Source organism: Somniosus microcephalus, chromosome 19 (assembly GCF_052327205.1).
Source record: "Somniosus microcephalus isolate GS21.2 chromosome 19, FLI_Smic_1.0, whole genome shotgun sequence".
Lineage (NCBI taxonomy): Eukaryota > Metazoa > Chordata > Chondrichthyes > Squaliformes > Somniosidae > Somniosus > Somniosus microcephalus.
Window position 1 is genome coordinate 44,460,995 of NC_141005.1, and position 23,833 is coordinate 44,484,827.

At 44.5% G+C, this 23,833-nt stretch overlaps 1 protein-coding gene across 1 annotated transcript in view; it reads left to right on the forward strand.

Annotated features, from left to right (window-relative positions):
* sart3 (spliceosome associated factor 3, U4/U6 recycling protein) overlaps positions 1 to 23,833 on the forward strand; it is a 32,976-nt gene that overhangs the window by 2,720 nt on the left and 6,423 nt on the right. The window contains exons 3-15 of the mRNA XM_085961722.1: positions 349 to 453; positions 1,731 to 1,915; positions 2,479 to 2,584; positions 3,765 to 3,889; positions 5,993 to 6,148; positions 7,337 to 7,475; positions 7,933 to 8,040; positions 9,924 to 10,001; positions 11,630 to 11,688; positions 19,244 to 19,353; positions 19,968 to 20,080; positions 21,970 to 22,046; positions 22,643 to 22,802. Of these exons, the coding sequence (XP_085817848.1) occupies positions 349 to 453; positions 1,731 to 1,915; positions 2,479 to 2,584; positions 3,765 to 3,889; positions 5,993 to 6,148; positions 7,337 to 7,475; positions 7,933 to 8,040; positions 9,924 to 10,001; positions 11,630 to 11,688; positions 19,244 to 19,353; positions 19,968 to 20,080; positions 21,970 to 22,046; positions 22,643 to 22,802 (1,521 nt within the window). The remainder of the gene's footprint in view (positions 1 to 348; positions 454 to 1,730; positions 1,916 to 2,478; positions 2,585 to 3,764; positions 3,890 to 5,992; positions 6,149 to 7,336; positions 7,476 to 7,932; positions 8,041 to 9,923; positions 10,002 to 11,629; positions 11,689 to 19,243; positions 19,354 to 19,967; positions 20,081 to 21,969; positions 22,047 to 22,642; positions 22,803 to 23,833) is intronic.

A 23,833-nucleotide genomic window follows, 5' to 3' on the forward strand; every position in this document is an offset into this window, starting at 1 on the left:
TAATTGCAGACAATTAAGTCTAGCTGAAACCTGGGTTATTATAGCACTTTTAAAGTGGACCAAGTTTTGTAACATATTTGTAACCAGCCTGTTGCTTAGGGTTTGAAGAATCAATCCATTTTCACAAAGTCTCTGTTGTAGTTCTAACTTCTTTAATTTCTATATTCTGTGGGTGGTCTGTTTTCTGGAGGCTGAGTATGTGAATCTCCTCTGCAGGTGTAACATTTTTCGATGTTGACACCACATAGCCAAAGACTTTGTAATCATGCATAATTTTATTTGTGAAAATTCAGGCTCTGTTGTAATAGGAATATTAAGAAAGTAAACAAATGTGATTGTGTTTTGCAGAGCTTTGGCTGGACTGGCTGAAGGATGAGATTCGAATGGCAGAAGAAACACCCGACAGGGAGAAAGTTTATGAGCTGTTTGAGAAGTCTATCAAAGATTATATTTGTAAGATCCTGTTCAGAATCTAGCTTTGTCTGAGTTCCAACAATGAGCAATTCCTCCGATCAAACTAAACACCCTCCCTGTTGCCTTGCAGCAAGCTCACACCTGTTGGCTGAGCAGAGAGCTGGTCCTGCCTGGTTGTCCCAGTGAAATGAGGTGGGGAGAAGGAAAAAGAAATTGGTGTTTATAAAATTATTGTGTTAATTGAAATTACTTCCAGGCACAGTATATTTTTGAATTTAGGGCTGAAATTAGGCTGTCCTTATGGTTTGCTCTCCTCTGTTGGATGAATTTAGCTTTAAATCTGGGAAATGAAAAACCCATACCGGTTAAAGCAGACAAGTGATCAAATATTTCATGTAACTGGGTGATGGCATAGTGTCACAGCATGATGAAGCTCCCCATATTAGAATCTATTGCCGACACCGTGATTGTCACATTCTCCATTACTCACTCAGCCATTTAAGTTTGCCAAACGACAGAACCTGCAGATACTGATAAAATTGGTCTCCAGGTAATTGACACTTGCCTTAGTTGTCAAAGCTGCAAAGGAATCTCCATGAATAGATTCACAATGATTGTTAGTCCCTTTGCCACCATTTCTTACTCTCTTAAATCCTGACATTATACTATGTTAAAACTCATCCCACTGGACAGATTTTTGGATAGACTCCAAAATGATGTGGGCATAGCTGACTCCACTGCAGAACAACCAAAATGTAAATGTGAATAAACACTTAGCCCTGAAATAATACCACAGGATCCTAGCATACAAACGCTTAATGCGTTTGTCTAAAGTTCTTCTCTGCAGTATTTTAGTGAACGCGTTAACCCATTTAAAATAATTAGGTTAACGCCTCTGCTAAAAGCAGAAGAATGTGAATGAGCTTTTGTAAACAGTTTCCTACAACATAATTTTAGGGACTAAATGCACTTTTACATGTAGATTGTTCCACAGTGGAATCTGCAGTGACCAGGTTTTGGGGTCTGTCCAAGAGGCCACATTCTGTCCTGTGTATACCACAGTTGTGAAGTTTCAAAGTTGAAAACAGTGGTGTGAGCTGCTGTGTGTGAAGGGGACATCTCCCCCCCCACCGCCCCCCCCCCCCCCCCCATGCCTGCTAGAAGCCAGGTTTGTTATTTATGCAAAATTTTAATGGAAAAATCCTGTTGATGTCGGCACCTGGTAATAACTAAGGCTTGGTTGTAAGAATACATGCACTAAGTTTTAATTCTGTTTCGTTATACGCTACTGTTAACAAATAATTTTTTAAATACAGGTCCTGAGATATGGCTGGAATATGCCCAGTACTCCATCGGCGGGATTGGTCAGCAGGGTGGCATTGAGCGAGCTCGTGGAATATTTGATCGCGCCTTAACTGCTGTTGGATTACATATGACAAAAGGAGCAGCAATCTGGGAGGCCTTCAGAGAGTTTGAAAATGCTATTTTAGGAACCTTACAGGTAAGGGAATGATGACGCTAGATTAACAGGGAATGTAAACAAATGGTAAATCTGTAAAGACTGTGTGTTTCATGGAGCTAGATGCAAACCAGCCAGAAATAATTGGCTAGTGGTATAGAATATATGGGATTGTAAGCATTGCTTATTTTGCATATCATTGATCTGTTAAAGTCTATTTAAATTGAAGTTTTTCAAACTATTGCACTCAGCTTGAACACAGACCCTTTTGGTGGGTGTGATGCCAATACCGGGGAGTGGAATAGCTTCCATTTTCAGCATCAAGTATCAACTCCTAGTTCAGCTGTAGCATGGCTCGAAGGGCCGAATGGCCTACTCCTGCTCCGAATTCATATGTTTATTTTCTTATGTAGACTGCTTCAAACACAGTCTTCTAGTATCTTGTCAAATTTTGAAATGTTCTCCTAGTTGAAGTGACATTTTAGATTGTGTTTACTTGCTCAAAATGTTTGAGGATTGGAGTATTCTGGAATGGTCAAGTAAGTTCCTCCATTTCAAATCCAGTAATTGACAGTTTAATTAAACAAATGTGTTTCTTCCGTCAGCCCTTGGCCGGCAGCATTTTGACTCCAGAACAGCAGGAAATGACGAATGCACAACTTGACCGAATACACACACTCTTCAAGAGGCAGCTGGGTGTCCCTTTGCTTGGTATGGCGCTTTGAGCTTATCTATGGCTAAACTTGCATCTATCTATGGGAAATATGGGAGTCCTGCTGGATTTGTTTTGTGTCGGGTAGGTGTTAGACAGGTAATTGTAAATCTTTCATAATTGGAACGTGCGCATAAATTACTAGATGCGGAAAGGGGATTCTGCCCCCAAAGCCCACTGCTTCCATCAGACCGTCTGAAAATTGTATGTGTGCACTCTTCCTAACTTTTTATCTTCTTCAGACTGATTGACCATTGGTCAAACTTACAAGAAAGTTAAGTAATCTTGTTCATCGGCATTATCCACACCTTTCACCAAAGACATTAATTGTGTTTCCTGGCAATCATTTTTCCTCCAGCAAAAGGGCATAACCAGTTGTGTCAGCCTATCCTTAAACGTAGTTTTTGAGTCCCAGGGTCCTCCACTTTTAATTGACCCTTTTCAATGTTGTGTTGAAGGTGCCCAAAATTACTTGCAATATATTCCAAATGTGACCTCCCCAACGAGTTGCACATTCTTAAAATAAACCTCTTGCAATCAGATCCTCCAGAACTGGTTCCCAAGCTTGTTGACAACCACCTCACTTTGACAGGAGACTTAAAAAAAAACTTTTCCTGCTAGTTTTCCCCTCCCTCCCCTTCCCCTCCTATTTCTTTGCTAGGCTACCTACTGGTACCTTGGTTTCTTTTCAGTCACCTGATGCCTAGGGTAATCATGTCGGAGGATCTCCTGGTGGGTTTGCCATCCACATGTCCAAGATGTGTAAGATTGCTGGACAGGTTTCATCCGAGTGCTTATTTATGTTTTGAGCTTCACTTCATACCCGGATAACACTTGAGCACTATGGCCACACCTGTGTGAATTGCACTCGTAGGGCTGCAAGATTAAGAACTCTTTATTTTGGGAGCAAGAAAGAACAAATGATCAGGGCTGCCTTTTGTAGCTGAAGTTACAGCACCATGGTGGTCTTCATGGAATGGTATAGCAGGCACCTTGCAGAAATCTAGGGCCTAGATTGTTGTGCTTTCCTCACAGGTTCCGTATATGGGCAATAAATGCACGTTAGTCATTCTAATTAATGTGTCCTGATGTGGAATTACTATCAGAAGTCTAACCTTAGCCATGTTTATTTCACTCTTGATCAGATTGCTTACTGCCATCTGTTTGTGCTCTGTATAGATATGGAGGCCACATATGCTGAGTACGAGGAATGGGCTGATGAGCTGCCTAATGAATCCGTGACACAACTGTACAAGAAGGCCCTACAGCAAATGGAAAAGCGCAAGCCTTATGAAGAAGATCTGGTATAGTTTGATGCTCTGTTACTCTAGCATTTTTGTTCTGTAATGCAAAGGTGTGTTCTCAGCTAGGGCCTGTTCACAATGTATTAGAAAAGAAACTCTTTAAAATCCACTGATACCAATTGATATTTCAGTCTGTGTGGCTTTGTGTCTTTCACAGTTATGCACATTGTGAACTAAATTTTGCACTTCAGCGGGAACAAGTGGGGGGGGGGGGGAAATCAGTAGACTAAAGATAAAGCTAGCATTCAGAAATGTTAGCTGGAATTTAGTGTCACTCCAAGTCCGTGTGGAGGCCCACACCTGGCCAGCTAAATGGTTACATTCCATTTATAGTACTTGGCCACTAATTTTATTTCATTTTGATCTGCGTTGGTCATGTACTGCTTGGCCTGTATTTTCCGATCCCTGTGTGTACGAGCTGTGTACACACCCGCAGGCGCCTCGCAAGTGCCGGTTTCAGGCATGCAAAGCGCCTGCGCTGAAAACCGGCACTTCCGATCTGTCAAGAATCCTCTTGACAGATCGCATGCCTGCCCTGGAGAAGGGCCTCTGCGGGGGGAGAGTTCCGCTTTCTGCAGAACCTCCGCCCGCTGAAAACCTTAAAAAATCTTACGCCTAGTAAAAGCAGGCGTAAGGCCTGCTTTTACCAGCATAAGAGTTTATAAAAGTAAAAAAAAAAAAAAAAATTCCACTCATTTATAATTTAAAAATACTTTTAAAAAAGGTAGGTTTATTTTTAGCCCCGTAAAAAACTTTAATTATTTTTTTCAAAATGTTATATTTTTGTTTAAAATATTTAATTTAATGTAATTTTAACTAATTTTAAATATGTGATGTTTTAAAAAAATGTATATAATGTTTTGATGTGTTTTTTGAGTGATCCCTATTCATACTTTTGATGGGTCTAAGCTGAGAGACCTGTCAAAAGTATGAAGGAGGATTCCCTACTTCCATTAGTTCTCCATGGCCCACATGATCCCAGGGACGCTTGCGAACTGCCTGCGCCCCTGGGATACCTGGACCTCTGCGCACGCGCACTAGGAGAGGCCCGGACCTCCAGAGCCCTCGGGTAAGGGAGTAGATTTTTTCCAGATTGGAGGCATCCGCACGCAGGAAGCCTCCGATCGGAAAATCTGGGCCCTTGTGACAAGTGGCTGACATGATCCCAGGCCTCTGATTCCAAGGATTGAATTAGCTTATTTATTAAATATGTAAATACTGGAACCCCAATGGAGCAGCACAAAAATGTGCATGAAGGCACAGCTGTTGCCCTACTGTTGCCCACACGGTAAGTTCTTGAACGTGGCCTGTCTGGGGTGGTACGGAACCAGAGGTGCTCTCTGGATGCTGGGAATGATGACGAGTCAATCCATAGTGGGTTTATGCATCTCTTTGAGGCCAGTTTAGATTGGCCCGTGTCAATGCCAAGAATGAGTTACCTGCCCACTTTCCCTTTTTGGAGCCTGGATAGAATTACCAGGTTCACCATTTTTGTATTTCTGTCAAGGATTTGAAAACACAGCAGGGTTTACCGACTGATCCCTCGCACTTCTTACTGTGGTGATTTGATTTACTGTGAGAGTCGCAGCAAATCAAATCACCACTGATCCTGTGTTCTGATTGGATATTGATTGGCTGGTGTATACTTTTAGTCCCATGATCCCAGCCGTGTATTAGATTTGCCGAGCCGTACTGTTGTGGTATGGGTTCCTAATTTGAGGAATTAGGTACTAATACAAAAGCAAAATACTGCGGATGCTGGCACTCTGAAATAAAAACAGAAAATGCTGGAAATACTCAGCAGGCCAGGCAGCATCCGTGGAGAAAGAAACAGAGTTAACCTTTCAAGTCAATGACGTTTCTGCAAGGTCATTAACCTGAAACATTAACTCTTGTTTGTCTTTCCACAGATGCTGCCTGGCCTGCTGAGTATTTCCACAATTTCTGTTTTTATTATTGAGGAATTTGGTGTTGGGCATGTTAATCGGATTACGGCTGGCATGTGATGAACACTGAAATATTTTATCTTGGAAAAACAATTTGTCTTGCTTTTGGAGCTATTGGAATATTATGTTTCCTAATTGATTTTTGCTTCTATTACAGCTGGTAGCAGATCCTCCAAAACTAGCAGAGTATCGAGCTTACCTTGACTTTGAGATGAAGGAGGGAGACCCAGCACGGATTCAGATCACCTTTGAACGGGCACTGTCCGAGAACTGTTTAGTGCCAGACCTATGGGCACGTTTGACTCTATATCTGGTAAGGAATTTCTCTGAGAAAGTGACTCATGGCTGAGTGCTAGAGCCCTCACCAGGATAGGACCGGTTTTGTTAGTCTTCAATGGAGCGGATATACTTGTGTTTTGTGAATGGTTGTTGGTTGACAGATCAGTGTTGGCCAGGAAACCGCGAGAACTCCCCTGCTCCTCTTAAATTAGTGCCATGGGACATTTTACATCCACCTGAGAGGCGGACTTGGTTTACTAGAAGCCTGTGGAAGTTTTTAATAATGATCAATATAAGGAATGGAGTCCTGGATCCATAGAGTGGAGGCAAAACCCTGAAATCATTTATGAACCAATTGAATGCAGTAATGGGGGATGGATGAATTAAGATGGGCTGAATAGCCTTCCACATCTGTAAATATCTTGTGAATTGTACAAATGTGCCATTCTCTCTTCGTTAATTAATCTGACGATATTAAGTACAGCAATGTGCTACGGTTTTATATGGGCAAGTGTCATTGCCTATAGAGATTTCAACTAAAACGCTTAGTGCTCCGTGGTCTGCACAAAAAAGCTACTGTCGTACTTGCTGTTCCCGATAAGTATCTCTGCCTTTTCAGACCACCACATCTGAGTTTAGTTGGACTGTAGATAAAGTCCCCTCTCCGATTCACTTAATTGGAAAGTATTCAGAGCCTCTGCTCCATTGATCCACCATTGGATAGAGCCTCCCCGATCCATCATTAGTTGGAGTGTACAGAACCCCCTTCCCAAATCCCTTTATTTGCATAGTATGCAGAGCTCCCTCCTCTTGCATGATCTACCTTTAGTTGGATATTATGCAGAATCCCTCTTTGCCGATCCGCTTTTAATCGGGTAATATGCAGACCCCTCCCCCTCTTAATCAATTTTGGTTGGCTGAGATACCGAGCTCCCCCTGCTTCCCCTGATCCATCTTTAGTTGGACAGAATGAAGTTTCCCTCTGGTCCATTTTCTTTAGTGTTCTGGAAGCTTTGTTTCTTCAGTTGTTGCAGACTGAATGAGGTGGATTGAGTCCATGACTGTGAAACAGTACATAGTATGTTGTAAGGGAAGAGTTCTGGGATGAATTGCCTTCTCTTGTTTCATACTTTATGATGTCTGTGTTTTTCTTCTCTATCTCTACTCAGACAGAGCTATTGATTTGATCCCATTCTGCATATCTATATGTTTGTCATTCTAGGACAGACAGCTGAAGATCAAACATCTGGTTCTGTCTTCACATGAGCGAGCTGTTCGAAATTGCCCTTGGATAGTTGGGTTGTGGAAAAGTTATCTTCTGGCACTGGAGCGACACAGAGCTGATCACAAGGTTCTAACAGGTAACCTTGTACCGAGAGCAGCCCATTGCGTTAGAAAAGCCTTAGCTTAGTCTGATGCATAAAAAAAATGTTGAAACCATAATGTTTCATGGTTAGGCAGCAAGAGCACAATTCCTTCTAACTGTGTTTTTACCTGCTTCGCTTGCTTTTCCACTCAACCAAAGTGAGTGAGAGGGGCAAGTGAAATTAGGATTAAAACTCTCAGCTTCTGGTTAGGTTTGCCAACCACTTACATCTGTGGGAAGCTCTTTTTTCCCTTCCTGCTCCTGATGCAGAGTTTAATGCTTAATGACATTTTTAGTCAGACATAATTAATCTATGCACACTCTGAAGAGGGTGAAATAGGTGCTTGTAAAGTTTTAGGTCATTGAGTTACAAAATTCTATACAGTTATTCTTAGATGCTATCCTGTAGGACATCACTTCAATGAAATTCACTGTTTTTTTGTAATTGGTAGATACTTTTGAAAAAGCATTGATTGCTGGGTTCATCCAGGCTACAGACTACGTGGAGCTTTGGCAGTCCTATCTCGACTATCTGAGGCGGAGAGTCAATTTCAGCCAAGGTACAGCATAAAGGTGGCTGTCCACTACTTCAGTCTTATCTCCGTGACAGTATCAAACAATGGCAAAGTGTAAATATGGTAACGGCAATAAAATGTTGCTGAGAATGGTAACTTCTTCCCTTGGAAATAGTACCTGATTTGAGGCAAGTTCGCTTTCTCAGTAAGACAGGAGAGTGGAAAAGCCCAATGGGAATGCTGAATCTAGATGCAAGTCGAAGTTACCAAAGATGCAAAGTTGTTTAATACAGGCAGTGAGGACCAGATTATGGCAGGGAAGGTACTGGGGCTTGGGAGGGTGGTATATGCTGAGGACCTTTAGGAGAAGTGGGAGATGGTAGAGACTGAGATACTCTAGTGCAGAGTTGGGGGATAAGTTGAGATGGGATCTGGCGATGTGATGGAATACATTGGGGGGGGGGGGGGGGGGCGGAGCTTCAGTGAGGGAGAAATATCGCCGTCAATGAATCAGGCTGAGGTAGGGGCAGAGGTAGATGATGTTGTGAACTTAGAAGTAAGCAGTCTTGGTAATGGATAGGATGAGAGGTTTGAAATTCAGCTGTGGGTTGAACAGGACTCTGAGGTTGTGCACAGCCTCGGTCAACATGAGGAGGCATCCACGGAGTTGGTGCTAAGGGAACAGTTAAGGCCTTTGGTCTACCCATTGTTCATTTGGAGGCAGTTTTGGCTCAGTCACAACCTAATGTCAGACAAGCAGCTGGGCAGCATGAAGGTAGTTGTGGGTTGAGGGAAGTGGTGTAGTGGTAGAGCAGGGTATCATTAGCATACTTGTGCAAACTCAAACCAGGACTAGATTAGGTCACTTGAGGGGCAAATGATGATGAAGAAGAGGGGAGCAAGATGGAACCTTAAGGATGGTGCAGAGTTGCGAGGGGGGTGGGGTGGTGACGAAGCATTTTTGGAGATACATTAGCTGCGTTGGGGCAGGTAGCAGTGGAAGCAAGTAAGTGCAATCCCATGGAGCTGGAACATAGAAGAAAGATGGTGGTGGAGGATGGTGAGGCCAATTAGGTCGAATATCTTGGAGAGATTGAGCATGGCAGGGAAGGACACACTATGGATCGTCACAGAGGATATCATTGAAGTGCAATCTCAGTACTGTGAGCTGGGCGGAAACTGAATTGAAGGGATTTGGACAGGGAGTTGTTGGAAAGGTGGGTGTGTAATTGGGTAGCAACGAAACATTCAAGGACCTTAGAGAGAAAAGATAGGGAGAACAAATGGTTAAGGGTGGGCTTTTTGAGGAGGGGGTGCTGACTGCAGATTTGAAAGTGAAACACGCAATGTCTGAGCAAAGAGCCATTTATGACACTGGTAAAAGGAACCAATAATGAGGTCCAAATGGCGGTTCATAACAACTAGGGCTGGACCTGCTTATATATGACCTAATTCTGTTATGGAGCCTCTTAGATTGAAACAGTAGTCTGACCCCCACCATCAAAGCGCCACAGCTATAAGTACCATTTCATAATCATGAGAGAGGAGAGTCTTATTTGGAACAAACGAAAGGCACAATTGCTTGTCTTTCCATCTACCTGCTGTTGACTAACAGTACGTTAAGTAAAGAGTGAACCAGTCCTCACAGCAGCAGTAGGAGTATTTGAGTGACTGAGAACTAACAATTAAACTCTCCTTAATCAGTGGAGGCAGAATTGGATGGCCGGACACATGGAGGTATTCACTACCTTCAGCACTGAGACCAAGCCCATAACTTTGTTGATAAAAAGTTGACCATGGTGTTGCCTAACCCCCTCTCTTTCCGCCCCCCGCCTCCCACACTTGTTACGAGGTCTCTCTTTCTCCCCGCCCCCTTTCCCTGTAGAGGTTTGCTTTCCTGTTAATTCTTTGTCATTTTGTTTGAATAGATTCCAGTAAAGAGCTGGAGGAGCTCAGATCAGCTTTCAGTCGTGGTGTGGACTACTTGAAACAGGATATAGAGCAACGTATGTTTGCGCTTTTGTGTTTTAAAAATAGTATGCTGTAGTCATGTACAGTATTACAGTGATTGACTACTCTGGCCAGTTAGTCATGAGCAGATTTGATTTCTGCCATTTTCTGATTTACCTGGCATGCTTTTTAGAACATGAGAGCCAGAGGTGGGAAATGATCATTCCGTCATTGAACCTCATCTCTCTCTAAAACATGTAGCATCCAACTCTAATTTGAAAAATCCTAATATTATTTATTCTTTAACCCTGTCTGGCAAATTCAAGATTGAACACATTTGTCAGCCAGGATCTTCCCTATCTAAATCCATGCTGGCTCTTTCTTATTCAGTTACTGCTATACACGTATTCTTCCAGCTATGCTTTAGAGTAGATTCAATTATTTTACTTGTTACAGATGTTGAGTTAATGGGTCTGTAGTTTCCTGTGTCAGAATTGGTAACATGTTTCTTTGCTTCTAGTTTTGCATAACCTCAACAGTGCCCAGTGAATAAATTATTGAGCACTGGTGAAGTTCTGCAGGACTGGAATTCGATAAACACTTGGACTAAATGTATAGGTAAACAGAACAGTTACCTCCAATGGCTAAGCTACCACGGGCATAGTTCTTGAATTACCTCCTGTTGTACTGAAACTTCTGTGAGTCATGATAATAGCCAGTGCCCCACAAATTCCTCTGTGGTGTCCTTCAGAACTCTACAATTTGTACTTCTGACCTAGAGGATTTTTTTTGATCTCAAGTTCCTTTATCAGGTGCCTGATTTTGAAATTCTCTAGGGTACTGGGCGTACTATAGAAATTGGATAGCAAGTTAGTATTATGATCTTTAGTGAATATTTCTAGAAAATATTCTTTTAATGTTTCAACTATTTTGACTTCACCAATACTTTTGCTTTTCATAAACCTCCTGTTTATCTGCTGTTTTACTGGAAGAACATTTTAATATTACACTGATTGCTAACTAAAGATCATTAGCCCCTAGCGATTCCATTAGTTCTATGTTATGGATGTTATCATTGAATGGAAATTACTAGAGTATTTGACACCGGCTCAAAAATCAGCCCTGTACCACATTCAATAGCTTTAATTCTGTTGCCTCACTTTAGAGGAATATGTAGGCAGCTATTCTAGGAGTGCTTGGAAGAGAGTTGGCATTGTACTCGTGGCAGTTCAGTTAATGAGCACAGGGAGGAAATGACATTGCTAAATATTAATGGCCCTTTGTAGAGTGTTTCTTCTAGCTGCATTCTATTAATAAGCACTGCAGCACAAGTTCCTTGCTCAGTGTATGGTGTTCTGCTTCACTCGCGGTAAACATATTTATTACGCACACGTCCTATTTTAGCAGTTTACAATTGTTAATCCCCTCAGCTTTCAGTTAAATATATTGATTTTTGTCCCTTGTATAGTTCAGGAAAGATAAAGATATTTGACTGGTTGCTACCTATATCTAGTCTACAGTCCCACTCAGGATATTGCTGGCTGGGTTCCTAATTCCATCCAATATTTCTTCTTGGTTTGGGAGTTAACTCAACTTAGTCACTAGATAAATTGTTTTCAGTCTTTTATGCAGTGTTTTGATCTGTGGCTGATAAAAACTGAAGTAACTTCTGGCCTTCCTGCAGGATTCAGTGAGAGTGGGGACCCTTCTTGTACAATTTTACAGAATTGGGCGAGGATTGAGGTAAGACTACACGTGGAACCTGGGGGCTTTTGAGAAAATATTTCAAATAGTAGTAAGCAATAAGGAAGCCAGTGAAACAATCCTAGAACATGTAATCCTAAATATAAAGAGGACATGCAAAGCACAACCTCTATTTGGTCCATTTGTGTCTATTTGAAAGGGAGTGTCACAATGGTATATTGAGGTATATGTAGTTTAAAAAAAATTTATTCATGGGATGTGGGCATTGCTGGCAAGGCCAGCGTTTATTGCCCATCCCTAATTGCCCTTGAGAAGGTGGTGGTGAGCCGCCGCCTTGAACCGCTGCAGTCCGTGTGGTGAAGGTACTCCCACAGTGCTGTTAGGGAGGGAGTTCCAGGATTTTGACCCAGCGATGATGAAGGATCGGTGATATATTTCCAAGTCAGGATGGTGTGTGACTTGGAAGGGAACTTGGAGGTGATAGTGTTCCCATGCGCCTGCTGCCCATGTCCTTCTAGGTGGAAGAGGTCGTGGGTTTGGGAGGTGCTGCCGAGGAAGCCTTGGCGAGTTGCTGCAGTGCATCTTGTAGATGGTACACACTGCAGCCACGGTACGCTGGTGGTGGAGGGAGTGAATGTTTAAGGTGGATGGGGTGCCAATCAAGCGGCTTACATTGTCTTGGATGGTGTTGAGCTTTTTGTGTTGTTGGAGCTGCACTCATCTAGGCAATTGGAGAGTATTCTATCACACTCCTGACTTGTGCCTTGTAGATGGTGGAGAGGTTTTGGGGAGTCAGGAGGTGAGACACTCGCCACAGAATATCTAGCCTCTGACCTGCTCTTGTTGCCACAGTATTTATGTGGCTGGTCCAGTTAAGTTTCTGGTCAATGGTGACCCCCAGGATGTTGATGGGGGATTCGGCGATGGTAATGCCATTGAATGTCAAGGGGTGGTGGTGGTTAGACTCTCGCTTGTTGGAGGTAGTCATTGCCTGGCACTTGTGTGGCGCGAATGTTATCTGCCACTTGTCAGCCCAAGCCTCAATGTCGTCCAGGTCTTTTTGCACGCGGTGATGGACTGCTTCATTATCTGAGGAGTTGTGAATGGCACTGAACATGGTGCAGTCATCAGCGAACATCCCCATTCTGACCTTATGTTGGAGGGAAGGTCATTGATGAAGCAGCTGAAGATGTTTGGGCCTAGGACACTGCCCTGAGGAACTCCTGCAGCAATGTCCAGGGACTGTGATGATTGACCTTCAATCACCACAACCATCTTCCTTTGTGCTAGGTATGACTCCAACCAGTGGAGAGCTTTCCCCCCAATTCCCATTGACTTCAGTTTTACTAGGGCTCCTTGATGCTACACTCGGTCAAATGCAGTCTTGATGTCAAGGGCAGTCACTCTCACCTCACCTCTGGAATTCAGCTCCTTTGTCCATGTTTGGACCAAGGCTGTAATGAGGTCTAGCGTCGAGTGGTCCTGGCAGAACCCAAACTCTGCATCAGTGAGCAGGTTATTGGTGAGTAAGTGCCGCTTGATAGCACTGTCAATGACACCTTCCATCACTTTGCTGATGATTGAGAGTAGACTGATAGGGCAGTAATTGGCTGGATTGGATTTGTCCTGCTTTTTGTTGACAGGACATACCTGGGCAGTTCTCCACATTGTCGGGTAGATGCCAGTGTTGTAGCTGTGCTGGAACAGCTTGGCTAGAGGCGCGACTAGTTCTGGAGCACAAGTCTTCAGCACGATAGCCGGGATGTTGTCGGGACCCACAGCCTTTGCTGTATCCAGTGCGCTCAGCCGTTTCTTCATATCATGTGGAGTGAATCGAATTGGCTGAAGACTGGCTTTTGTGATGGTGGGGACCTCAGGAGGAGGCCGATATGGATCATCCATTCGGCACTTCTGGCTGAAGTTGTTTGCAAACGCTTCAGCCTTGTCTTTTGCACTCGTGATGGGCTCCACCATCATTGAGGATGGGGATATTCATGGAGCCTCCTCCTCCCGTTAGTTGTTTAATGGTCCACCACCATTCACGACTGGAAGTGGTGGGACTGCAGAGCTTTGATCTGATCCGTTGATTGTGGGATCGCTTGGCACTGTCTACAGCATGCTGCTTCCACTTTTTAGCATGCATGTAGTCCTGTGTTGCAGCCTCCCCAGATTGACACCTCATTTTTAGGTACGCCTGGTGCTGCTCCTGGCATGCTCTTCTACACTCCCTTATTGAACCAGGGTTGGTCCCCTGGCTTGATGATAGTGGTAGAGTGAGGGATATGCCGGGCCATGAGGTTACAGATTGTAGTGGAATACAATTCTGCTGCTGCAGATAGCCCACACCGCCTCATGGATGCTCAGTTTTGAGCTGCTCGATCTGTTCTGAATCTATCCCATTTAGCACAGTGGAGGGTGTTCTCAGTGTGAAGTCGGGACTTTGTCTCCACAGTGACTGTGCGGTCACTGCTACCAATGCTGTCATGGACAGATGCATCTGCGACAGGTAGATTGGTGAGGATGAGGTCAAGTCGATTTTTCCCTCGTGTTGGTTCTCTCGCCACCTGTCGCAGGCCCAATCTGGCAGCTATGCCCTTCAGGACTCGGCCAGTTCAGTCAGTAGTGGTGCTACCGAGCCACTCTTGGTGATGGACATTGATGTCCCCTACCCAGAGTACATTCTGTACCCTTGCTACTCTCAGTGCTTCTTCCAAGTGGTGTTCAACATGGAGGAGTACTGATTCATCAGCTGAGGGAGGGCAGTAGGTGGTAATCAGCAGGAGGTTTCCTTGCCCATGCTTGACCTGAAGCCATGAGACTTCATGTGTCCTGAGTCAATGTTGAGAATTCCCACAGTCACTCCTTCCCGACTGTACCACTGTGCTGCACCCCTGGTGGGTCTGTCCTGCCGGTGGGACAGGACATACCCAGGATGGTGATGGAGGAGTTTAGCACATTGGCTGAAAGGTATGATTCTGTGAGAATGACTGTCAGGCTGTTGCTTGACTAGTCTGTGGGACATCTCTCAATTTTGGCCCACGTCCCCAGATGTTGGTAGGAGGACTTTGCAGGGTCGACTGGGCTGGGTGTGCCATTGTCGTGTCTAGCTGGTGCCGAGGTCGATGCTGGATGGTCGGTCCGGTTTTATTCTTCTTATTGTGTTTCGTAGCGGTTTGTTACAACTGAGTGGCTTGCTAGGCCATTTAAGAGGACAGTTAAGAGTCAACCACATTGCTGTGGGTCTTTGGGAATGGTAGCTCTATCTTCATATAGGTAATTAAATGATTTTTGGATTAATTTTGATGAGGCTTTGGCTTGTCTATTTTGTCTTCTGGATATATTTGAAGGAGGAGGGAGTCCGGTATCAGTAAACTCTGTGAGATGGGCAGCAATGCATGTTTCAGATCAATTCCCAGCAGTCTCTTATCAATCGCCCATTGATTCTATTTGTTTAATGACCATCCCAGGTAACTTATTCTAGATGTCAATTACCCGTTGTGTGAACTGCATTGGTCTGGATTCCCTATTTACTCCTAATATCCTTATTTTTAAATTGTTAATTTTTGAACCCTTTGTGTGAATACTTTGGGTCAACTTTGTCAATCATTTTATAAAGCTGAAAAATTCTACTAAGTCTCTTTCCCATTGAGTAGATGATTTATGTGTGGCAACATACTATTGAGGTCAGGACAGAGGCAACATTCTCTGATAACCAGCCCACAATATTAAATTGTTTGCATGTACTTATTTCCATGTATGTGCCTACAGTGTACCCCACTGCAGACATACAGCAACAAGCTCTTGCTTGTGCTGACTCTGGGACTCAGGTGGGGGTGGTGAAGAAACAGCACCCTTACACTCTGGTTTATGCAGCCCTTTTATCTGGATTGCCCCTGTGGAGGATACCGCTACATAAGAAATGATCTTCCACTGTGTGCATGGGGGATCTGCTCCCATGTTGAGTTTTTGCACGTTTTCTGTTTTTACCCCTCAGCTGGGCTGCTTGTGCTGGGAGGAAACTTGCTTTCCACAAGATCATAATGGCTTGCTTCCAATTTGCTCAACCACACCATACATATGCACTCCTCACTTCTGTGGGATTTCAATAGCTTGCCCTTATTCTGTCCCCAGTGACTGTGGTGAATCATCTGTGGAGATATATGTGCAAGTTGCTATTGGAGATCAGCTTTGCTTAACTTGGGTTTGAATATACATGAACAGACGGAAACGAGACTTTGATGTCCATAACTGGTTGTTTACTCATAAGTTGACATGGTCATCTTTGTTCAGATATTTTGTAGATATTTACATATGTATTTGTGTTCTATGTTATTTAATTCCATATTATACAATAGCTGAGACCTGCAGCTGGAGCATACAGGTAAAGCAGCTCCCTCCCCAGAAGAACAGCACAAACATTTTGGGTCTTTTCGGTCCTTATCTTAGATACTCTGCCTGCTGTATTTTAGATTGATCTCATAGGTGAGTTCTTAGCCACTCACAATTTCACGAGTACCTTCACTAGTCCTGTTAGCTAGGTATACTTTGGTAATGGCCCAGAAATTCGGGTCGGGGGCTTCCCGCGGGTGTAAGCCCCCGACCTGCACTTGCCTTGTGCGCCGGCCGTTGAGCTGTGGGCCCCCATGGAATTCCGACCCTGGGCCTGCTCCGGCTGCCGGCGCGCAGTGCTTGTGTATCCCAGGGGCGCAGTTAGTTCGATGCGTCCCCTGGGATCACGTGGGCCATGGGGAGCCAGTCGGAGCAGGGAATGCCCATTCATAAGTTTGACAGGTCAAAACTTATACATACTACGGGCCCCAAAACATCACTAAATCTTCAAATAATTTTTTTTTTAAATCACATTTTTTAAATAAACTATAAATTACATGAAACAACTTTTAAACAATAATTTAAATTTTTGAAAAAAATAATTATTTTATTTTCTAACGGGGCTAAAAATAAACTTACCTTGCTTTAAAGTATTTTAAAATAATAAACCTGTGGAAAAAATGTTTTAATTTTAATTAATTCACCACTTACCTTGTAAAAAGCAGGCCTTGCGCCTGCTTTTTAAATGTCTAACTGCTGGAGACATACCCTCCTGGGAAAACCTGCAAAAAAAACGTAAGTTCGATGCGCACGCGCTGCCTCTCCTGCGCACGCGTTCGAACTCTGAACCCCTTCATTCAGGGGAACGGAAGTGCCGGTTTCCCGCGCATGCCTCATCTTCAAAAATTGTCAGAGCATCGCACCAGACCTTGTTTCAGAGCTTTGCCATCAAGTGAATTTATAATATATTTGCAGTAGATATACTACACCAGCTCTCCAAAAGGAAAATAATAAATATAATCTGTGCTAAACCATTATGTTATCGTGAACCTTTACCTTTATTTTCAGCATTCTTTTCATCTTCTAGCCTTAGCAACTGCTGAAGCTATATGACCTCACTTATCTCTGAAAATTCCAAGCTGACTCAATAATTTGAACATTCCAGCCTAATTAAGTGCTCCTCAAATAATTGCTGGGCCTCCTTGCATTTGAATAAGATTCATCAAGGGCACAAATTATCCAGTTTTTTTTGTTTGTTCCTCATCTGTAAATTCAAAAGCTTCATTATTACCAGCGTACGCTACTGACTTCAGCCACTTGTCCTATATATAAGTTGTGCAAAGGTGATCTAGGTGATTTGTCAGACATATGTAGTCCTTTTAAAAGTGCTTTGTGGGGTGGGGGGTGGGTGGAGGGGAACTGGCAATGTGTGTACCTAGAAATGAGGAAGAATGGTTTGTGCTGTGTGCTTCTGGGGAGGTAGCTGCTTTATCTTTGTGTTCCTGGTAACAAAAAGAGAGAAGGTTTGCCCTGCATGTGTCTAGGAATTAGGACAGGTGGTTTGTACTGTTCCTGAGAATGAGTAAGGGTGGTTTACACTATGTGCCCCTGAGGATGAGGGTGACTAGTTTGTGCCGTGTCCCTGAGGATGAGGGTGACTAGTTTGTGCCATGTGTCTGAGGATGAGGGTGACTAGTTTGTGCCGTGTCCCTGAGGATGAGGGTGACTAGTTTGTGCCGTGTGTCTGAGGATGAGGGTGACTAGTTTGTGCCGTGTGTCTGAGGATGAGGGTGACTAGTTTGTGCCGTGTGGATGAGGGTGACTAGTTTGTGCCGTGTGTCTGAGGATGAGGGTGACTAGTTTGTGCCGTGTCTCTGAGGATGAGGGTGACTAGTTTGTGCCGTGTCCCTGAGGATGAGGGTGACTAGTTTGTGCCGTGTCTCTGAGGATGAGGGTGACTAGTTTGTGCCGTGTCCCTGAGGATGAGGGTGACTAGTTTGTGCCGTGTCCCTGAGGATGAGGGTGACTAGTTTGTGCCGTGTCTCTGAGGATGAGGGTGACTAGTTTGTGCCGTGTCCCTGAGGATGAGGGTGACTAGTTTGTGCCGTGTCTCTGAGGATGAGGGTGACTAGTTTGTGCCGTGTATGTCTGAGGATGAGGGTGACTAGTTTGTGCCGTGTGTCTGAGGATGAGGGTGACTAGTTTGTGCCATATTTTCCTGAGGATGAGGGTGACTAGTTTGTGCCGTGTCTCTGAGGATGAGGGTGACTAGTTTGTGCCGTGTCTCTGAGGATGAGGGTGACTAGTTTGTGCCGTGTCTCTGAGGATGAGGGTGACTAGTTTGTGCCGTGTCTCTGAGGATGAGGGAGACTAGTTTGTGCCGTGTGTCCCTGAGGATGAGGGTGACTAGTTTGTGTCGTGTGTCCCTAAGGATGAGGGTGACTAGTTTGTGTCGTGTGTCCCTAAGGATGAGGGTGACTAGTTTGTGCCGTGTCTTTGAGGATGTGGGTGACTAGTTTGTGTCGTGTGTTCCCGAGGATGAGGGTGACTAGTTTGTGTCGTGTGTTCCCGAGGATGAGGGTGACTAGTTTGTGTCGTGTGTTCCCGAGGATGAGGGTGACTAGTTTGTGCCGTGTCTTTGAGGATGTGGGTGACTAGTTTGTGTCGTGTGTTCCCGAGGATGAGGGTGACTAGTTTGTGTCGTGTGTTCCCGAGGATGAGGGTGACTAGTTTGTGCCGTGTGTTCCCAAGGATGAGGGTGACTAGTTTGTGTCGTGTGTTCCCGAGGATGAGGGAGACTAGTTTGTGTCGTGTGTTCCCGAGGATGAGGGTGACTAGTTTGTGTCGTGTGTTCCCGAGGATGAGGGTGACTAGTTTGTGCCGTGTGTCTGAGGATGAGGGAGACTAGTTTGTGTTGTGTGTTCCCGAGGATGAGGGTGACTAGTTTGTGCCGTGTGTTCCCGAGGATGAGGGTGACTAGTTTGTGCCGTGTGTCCCTGAGGATGAGGGTGACTGGTTTGTGCCGTGTCTCTGAGGATGAGGGTGACTAGTTTGTGTCGTGTGTTCCCGAGGATGAGGGTGACTAGTTTGTGTCGTGTGTTCCCGAGGATGAGGGTGACTAGTTTGTGTCGTGTGTTCCCGAGGATGAGGGTGACTAGTTTGTGCCCTGTGGACCCAGGGATGAGGAGAATTGGTTTGTGTTTTTTATTATCGGAAGGTTGCTCGCCCCTTGTTTGTGTGCTTACAATTTTAAATTCTTTTCTAGGCAAGACTCTGTAAAAACATGCAGAAAGCTCGGGAACTCTGGGACAGAATAATGACCAAAGGGAATGCGATGTACGCCAACATGTGGCTGGAGTACTGCAATTTGGAGCGGTAAGAGCATCAGTCTCGTCAAACAACTGTTCACTTTTATTTTTCACAAATTATCTTCTATCCTTTCCTGAAGGCACTGGTTGATGTAAGAGTATGGTGTACGGGCAGTGGGTGCTCTTCAGAACCCTGTCCAGGTGGCCATTCTTCACGTGCTGTACCACTGGGACGGGTTGCACCTGAACTGTGTGGGATCCAAGGTCCATAGAAAGGACTTTAAACTAGTAAAGTGGGGAGAGGGTTCGGGTGGATATAGTGGTAACCTAAAGATTTTTGTAAAAGTGATGGGAGCTAAGGTCAGCGTACATATAGAGACAAAAATAATGTAGATACTCAGGGAACAGGAAAGGTTATAAGAATTAATAATAAAATACCCGATAAAAATAAAGCAGGAGTAATGAAAAATAAGAGCATATTATTAAAAACAATCATTCCAGCTACAGGGATAGCAAGGAAACATAATTGTGTCCTTAGAAAAATGCACGTTACAGCAAAGACAGAGTGAGTGGATCTGTGGATTCCATCACAGGTGCCATTACTGCCACTGCATGCCTGCGCCTCTGCATTCATTAACAACACACTCAGTCTATTTCTCTTTGCACGTTATTATGTTGCAGAGCTCATGGTGACCCCCAGCACTGCAGAAAGGCCTTGCATCGGGCCGTGCAATGTACCACCGACTATCCCGAGCATGTCTGTGATGTGCTGCTCGCCTTCGAGAGGGTAGAGGGTAAGTGAGTGTATAATGTTAAGTGTCCGAGAAAGAATACCTGAGACCTTGGAGTATATTATGCAGCTGAAAATGAAGTGAGGGTGTGTAATGTGAAAGTGACGCTGTTAACACAGTCCTCACTCATGCTGGCTGAGTAAAGGACTACTTGGGTGGAGAAAGTAAAATGAGATTAATTTATACTAGTTTGGATTGAAATATGTGAAATTATATTTTTGAGACTGAGACTTGTTTCGAAGGCAGTGGATGAGGTGCCTCATGGAAATATTGACATTCGGCCAGGAGCCTCTTGCTCTCAGGGACCCCTTGCAGATACTGTCACATTCCCATGGACTCCCTGCAAATGTTGATGCGCTCCTTGGACATACTTGCAGACTTTACTAGGGTCCCGCCCCATTACGAATATTGACCTACATGACAGTGGTGGCTGGTGAGGAGCTGCATCTGACTGTTTCAAATGAGTGTGACCTTATCTTGTCAGAAGACAGATTGTCAGGGAAGGCTATATTCCCTGCACTTAATAGAGCCAAGATTCAAGAACTGATCTCCAGACAGTCAGAGGGTGTTATTATTGAAGGACGTCTGATCCTACAGGTGTGGAAAATTCTTTCCCAAGCCACAGAACAAGTGCCCTTGACTAGGGAAGCTTTGGGTGGTTCTTCTGCTACTTTGTAGTTCCAAAGAAATTGAGAGGTTTATGATGCATTCTGGCCCCAAGAATCCTGAAGTTTCTCATTCTCAATGAAAACATCAAGACAGACTGTCCCAATGACTCGGTGAGTAAATGCAGTACATGCTATGGTATTCAGTCATACAGACTGAAAGGTACCAGGTTCAATCCCTGCTCTATGATGAATTAGCTGATTCCAGCCTCGTGCAGAAGTGCTACAATGCCCATGGTCTAAGGCAGGAAAAAAAACCAACAAATATTCCTGCTGCTGATCGCTATCAAGTTACTCTGGGTGGAAAGTATTTGTGTGTGGATATCGGGTAAGGACAGGATCAGTCTCTGCTGTACACTCACTGGATGTTACAGTGCAGAGTTATCATGCTCAAGAATAAGTTCTCGCCTGATGGTACTATTTGAAGAAGAGCAGGGAGTTATGCCAGTATCCTGGAAACATTCCTCCTTCATTCAACACCACTAGAAACGATTATCTGATCATTCATTAATTCGCTGTGTTCAAATTTTGCTGCCATATTTGCCTCATAAAAGGGGCTGGACTTCAAACGTGATGCATTGGTTATAATTTGTTTTGGAACATCCGGAGGATGCGATACTGCGTTATATAAATGGAAGTTCGTTCTCTCTTTCACTTTTCTCCTACCTGAAGGTGTTCACTTACATTCCAAAGGCACTAATCACGCTTCAGTACCTTATCTAAGTGGCCCTGATTCACGTGTGACCTTTGGCAGTAAGCAGGTACGAGACTGAAGAGGCATCACAGCTGAATCTGATCATATTCTCACCCAATGTCCAACGTACACTATCAGCAGGTGTCACTGGATAGCAACCAGGAACCAAGGCTGATTTTCTCCCTCCAGCCCAGTGGCACTGATGTTAATTGCAGGAGCCTTAACCAACAGCCTGAGCTCCGCTGACGCAGCCCAGTCCCAGTCCCGGGATCAAATCTGGCCTTTATGGCTCAGTTACTCACTGGAAACATTTGCTGAGCTGCAGGGAATCAATCCTATTGGCCAAGTTTTATCCAACTTTTAAGCATGGTTCTGTAACAGTTGTGGTCAAGAAAGGTCAATGAGAAGAAATAATGACCACTCTTTTCAACACTGAACCATCTCCTTCAGTAATTTAAGAGAGACTTCCAGCAGGATTCCTGAAACTCGTTCTGAGTAATACAAACACCTTTTATCCTTCTCTCGTTTTCCAGGCTCTTTGGAAGATTGGGACTTAGCTGCAGAGAAGACGGAGACCAGACTTAACCGAGTTAATGAGCGGAGAGCCAAAGTTAGTATATTGTGAATTGCGCTTTTTGCCAGTGTGAAGTCGCTTTTGGAAATACCAGGAGAGGGAGAGATTCTTCCAATGCTGGGGTGCAATGGCTTCTGACATGATTAGTCAATACTGTAGGGGATGCATTGTAATCATTGATATGCATTGTACATTAAGGGAGGCTGGCAAAGCCGCTCTTAGGGCTGACCATAGGAAGGTGTGCAGGGGTGGCTTGGAATGACGCACCCTCTGAATTCCCCTTCTGTGTGTTCATTAAGATTGGAGATTCCAATAGAGTTCTTTTCCACTTTTGGAAACAGACTGCGCAGAACAAAGTGCAGCTTACAGGGAACACTGACTTTAGTAACTACAAAAAATTAAAATTCTTTCACAGTTTATTAGGTGAGCAGCAGCTGGTTTCTGTGGGGGACAGATATGATTGGGCGATATACATTAATTAGCTATCTAAGCATGTTAGTACTCTTTCCGCTCACTCGACCAGGCTACACAGAGGTTAGCTGTAAATATTATTGAAAGAAAAAGAAAACCCTCCTTGAGGTGAATTTGTTTTTTTAACCCCAATTTTTAACTATTTTTAATATTTTGCCCAGGCTGCAGAGAAGGAAGCCCTGCTGACAAAACAGGAAGAGGAGAAAACTGCGCAGCGGAAGAAAGGCAGATCTGAAAAGAAAGCTGCAAAAAAGGCCCAGAAACAGGCATTACCTGGAGACAAACGCAAAGTAGATGAGGAGGAATGGGGCGCACAATTAGGTATGACGCCCAGTGAGAAGACTGCAGCTCATGTAGTTAATGAATTAGCTCGATTCTGTATGTGCCAACATTTTAAAGAGGGGAAATCTGGTAGAGTGGAACAGTAATGAGAGGGCAAGAATTTGTTTTAAAACTATCGTGTTCTCTAACATGGGGAAATTTTAAGCTTTCGTTTTCACAGCCTTGTGGAGAAATGCTGTTGTATCAAATGTACCACAAAACTCCTCAGTTTGCAGCTACAGGCTCTTATGGTGAACAGATATAATTTAGCGATATCCATTGGTTAGTTATCCAAATGTTTTTATATATACCGAACAAGTGAGAGGAGACAGTACAAAAGTGTATTTACATCATTTCTGGTCTCAACTATCAATCGGGGTATCTGAGACTGGGAAGTTTAGTACAGGTAGACTATCCTTTATCCGAAAACCTCGGGACCAGCCGTGTTTCAGTTTTCGGAAAATTTCGGATTTCGGAAGGTGGGTCGGCGGGGGGGTCGGGGTCGGCGGGGGTCCGCGGGGGGGGTCGGCGTCGAGGGGGGTCGGCGGGGGTCGGGGTCCGCAGTCGTGGCTTGTCCGTCGCTGCTAGCCTGGAATGCAATGAAGTTCCGCATTTCCACCAACAGGTCGTCGTGCTCGGTCGGAACAGGGGCCGGCACCGTCGCGGGCTCAGAGCTCTCGTTGCTTTCGAGCCTTTGGAAGAGAGTCAGGTGGTTCCGCGGGGGGGGTCGGCGGGGGGTCGTGCGCACGACTTACGCTGACCCTCTGCTCAGCGTAAGTCGGCGGGGGTCGGGGTCCGCGGGGGGTCGTGCGCACGACTTACGCTGACCCTCTGCTCAGCGGGGGTCCGCGGGGGGTCGTGCGCACGACTTACGCTGACCCTCTGCTCAGCGTGAGTCGTGCGCCACTCTGGTCATGTCGTGCGCATGACTTACGCTGAACAAACAAACCTTCGGTTTTTAGAGGGTTTCGGTTTTCGGAAGTTCGGATAAAAGGTAGTCTACCTGTACTGACTGACTAATCACTCAACAG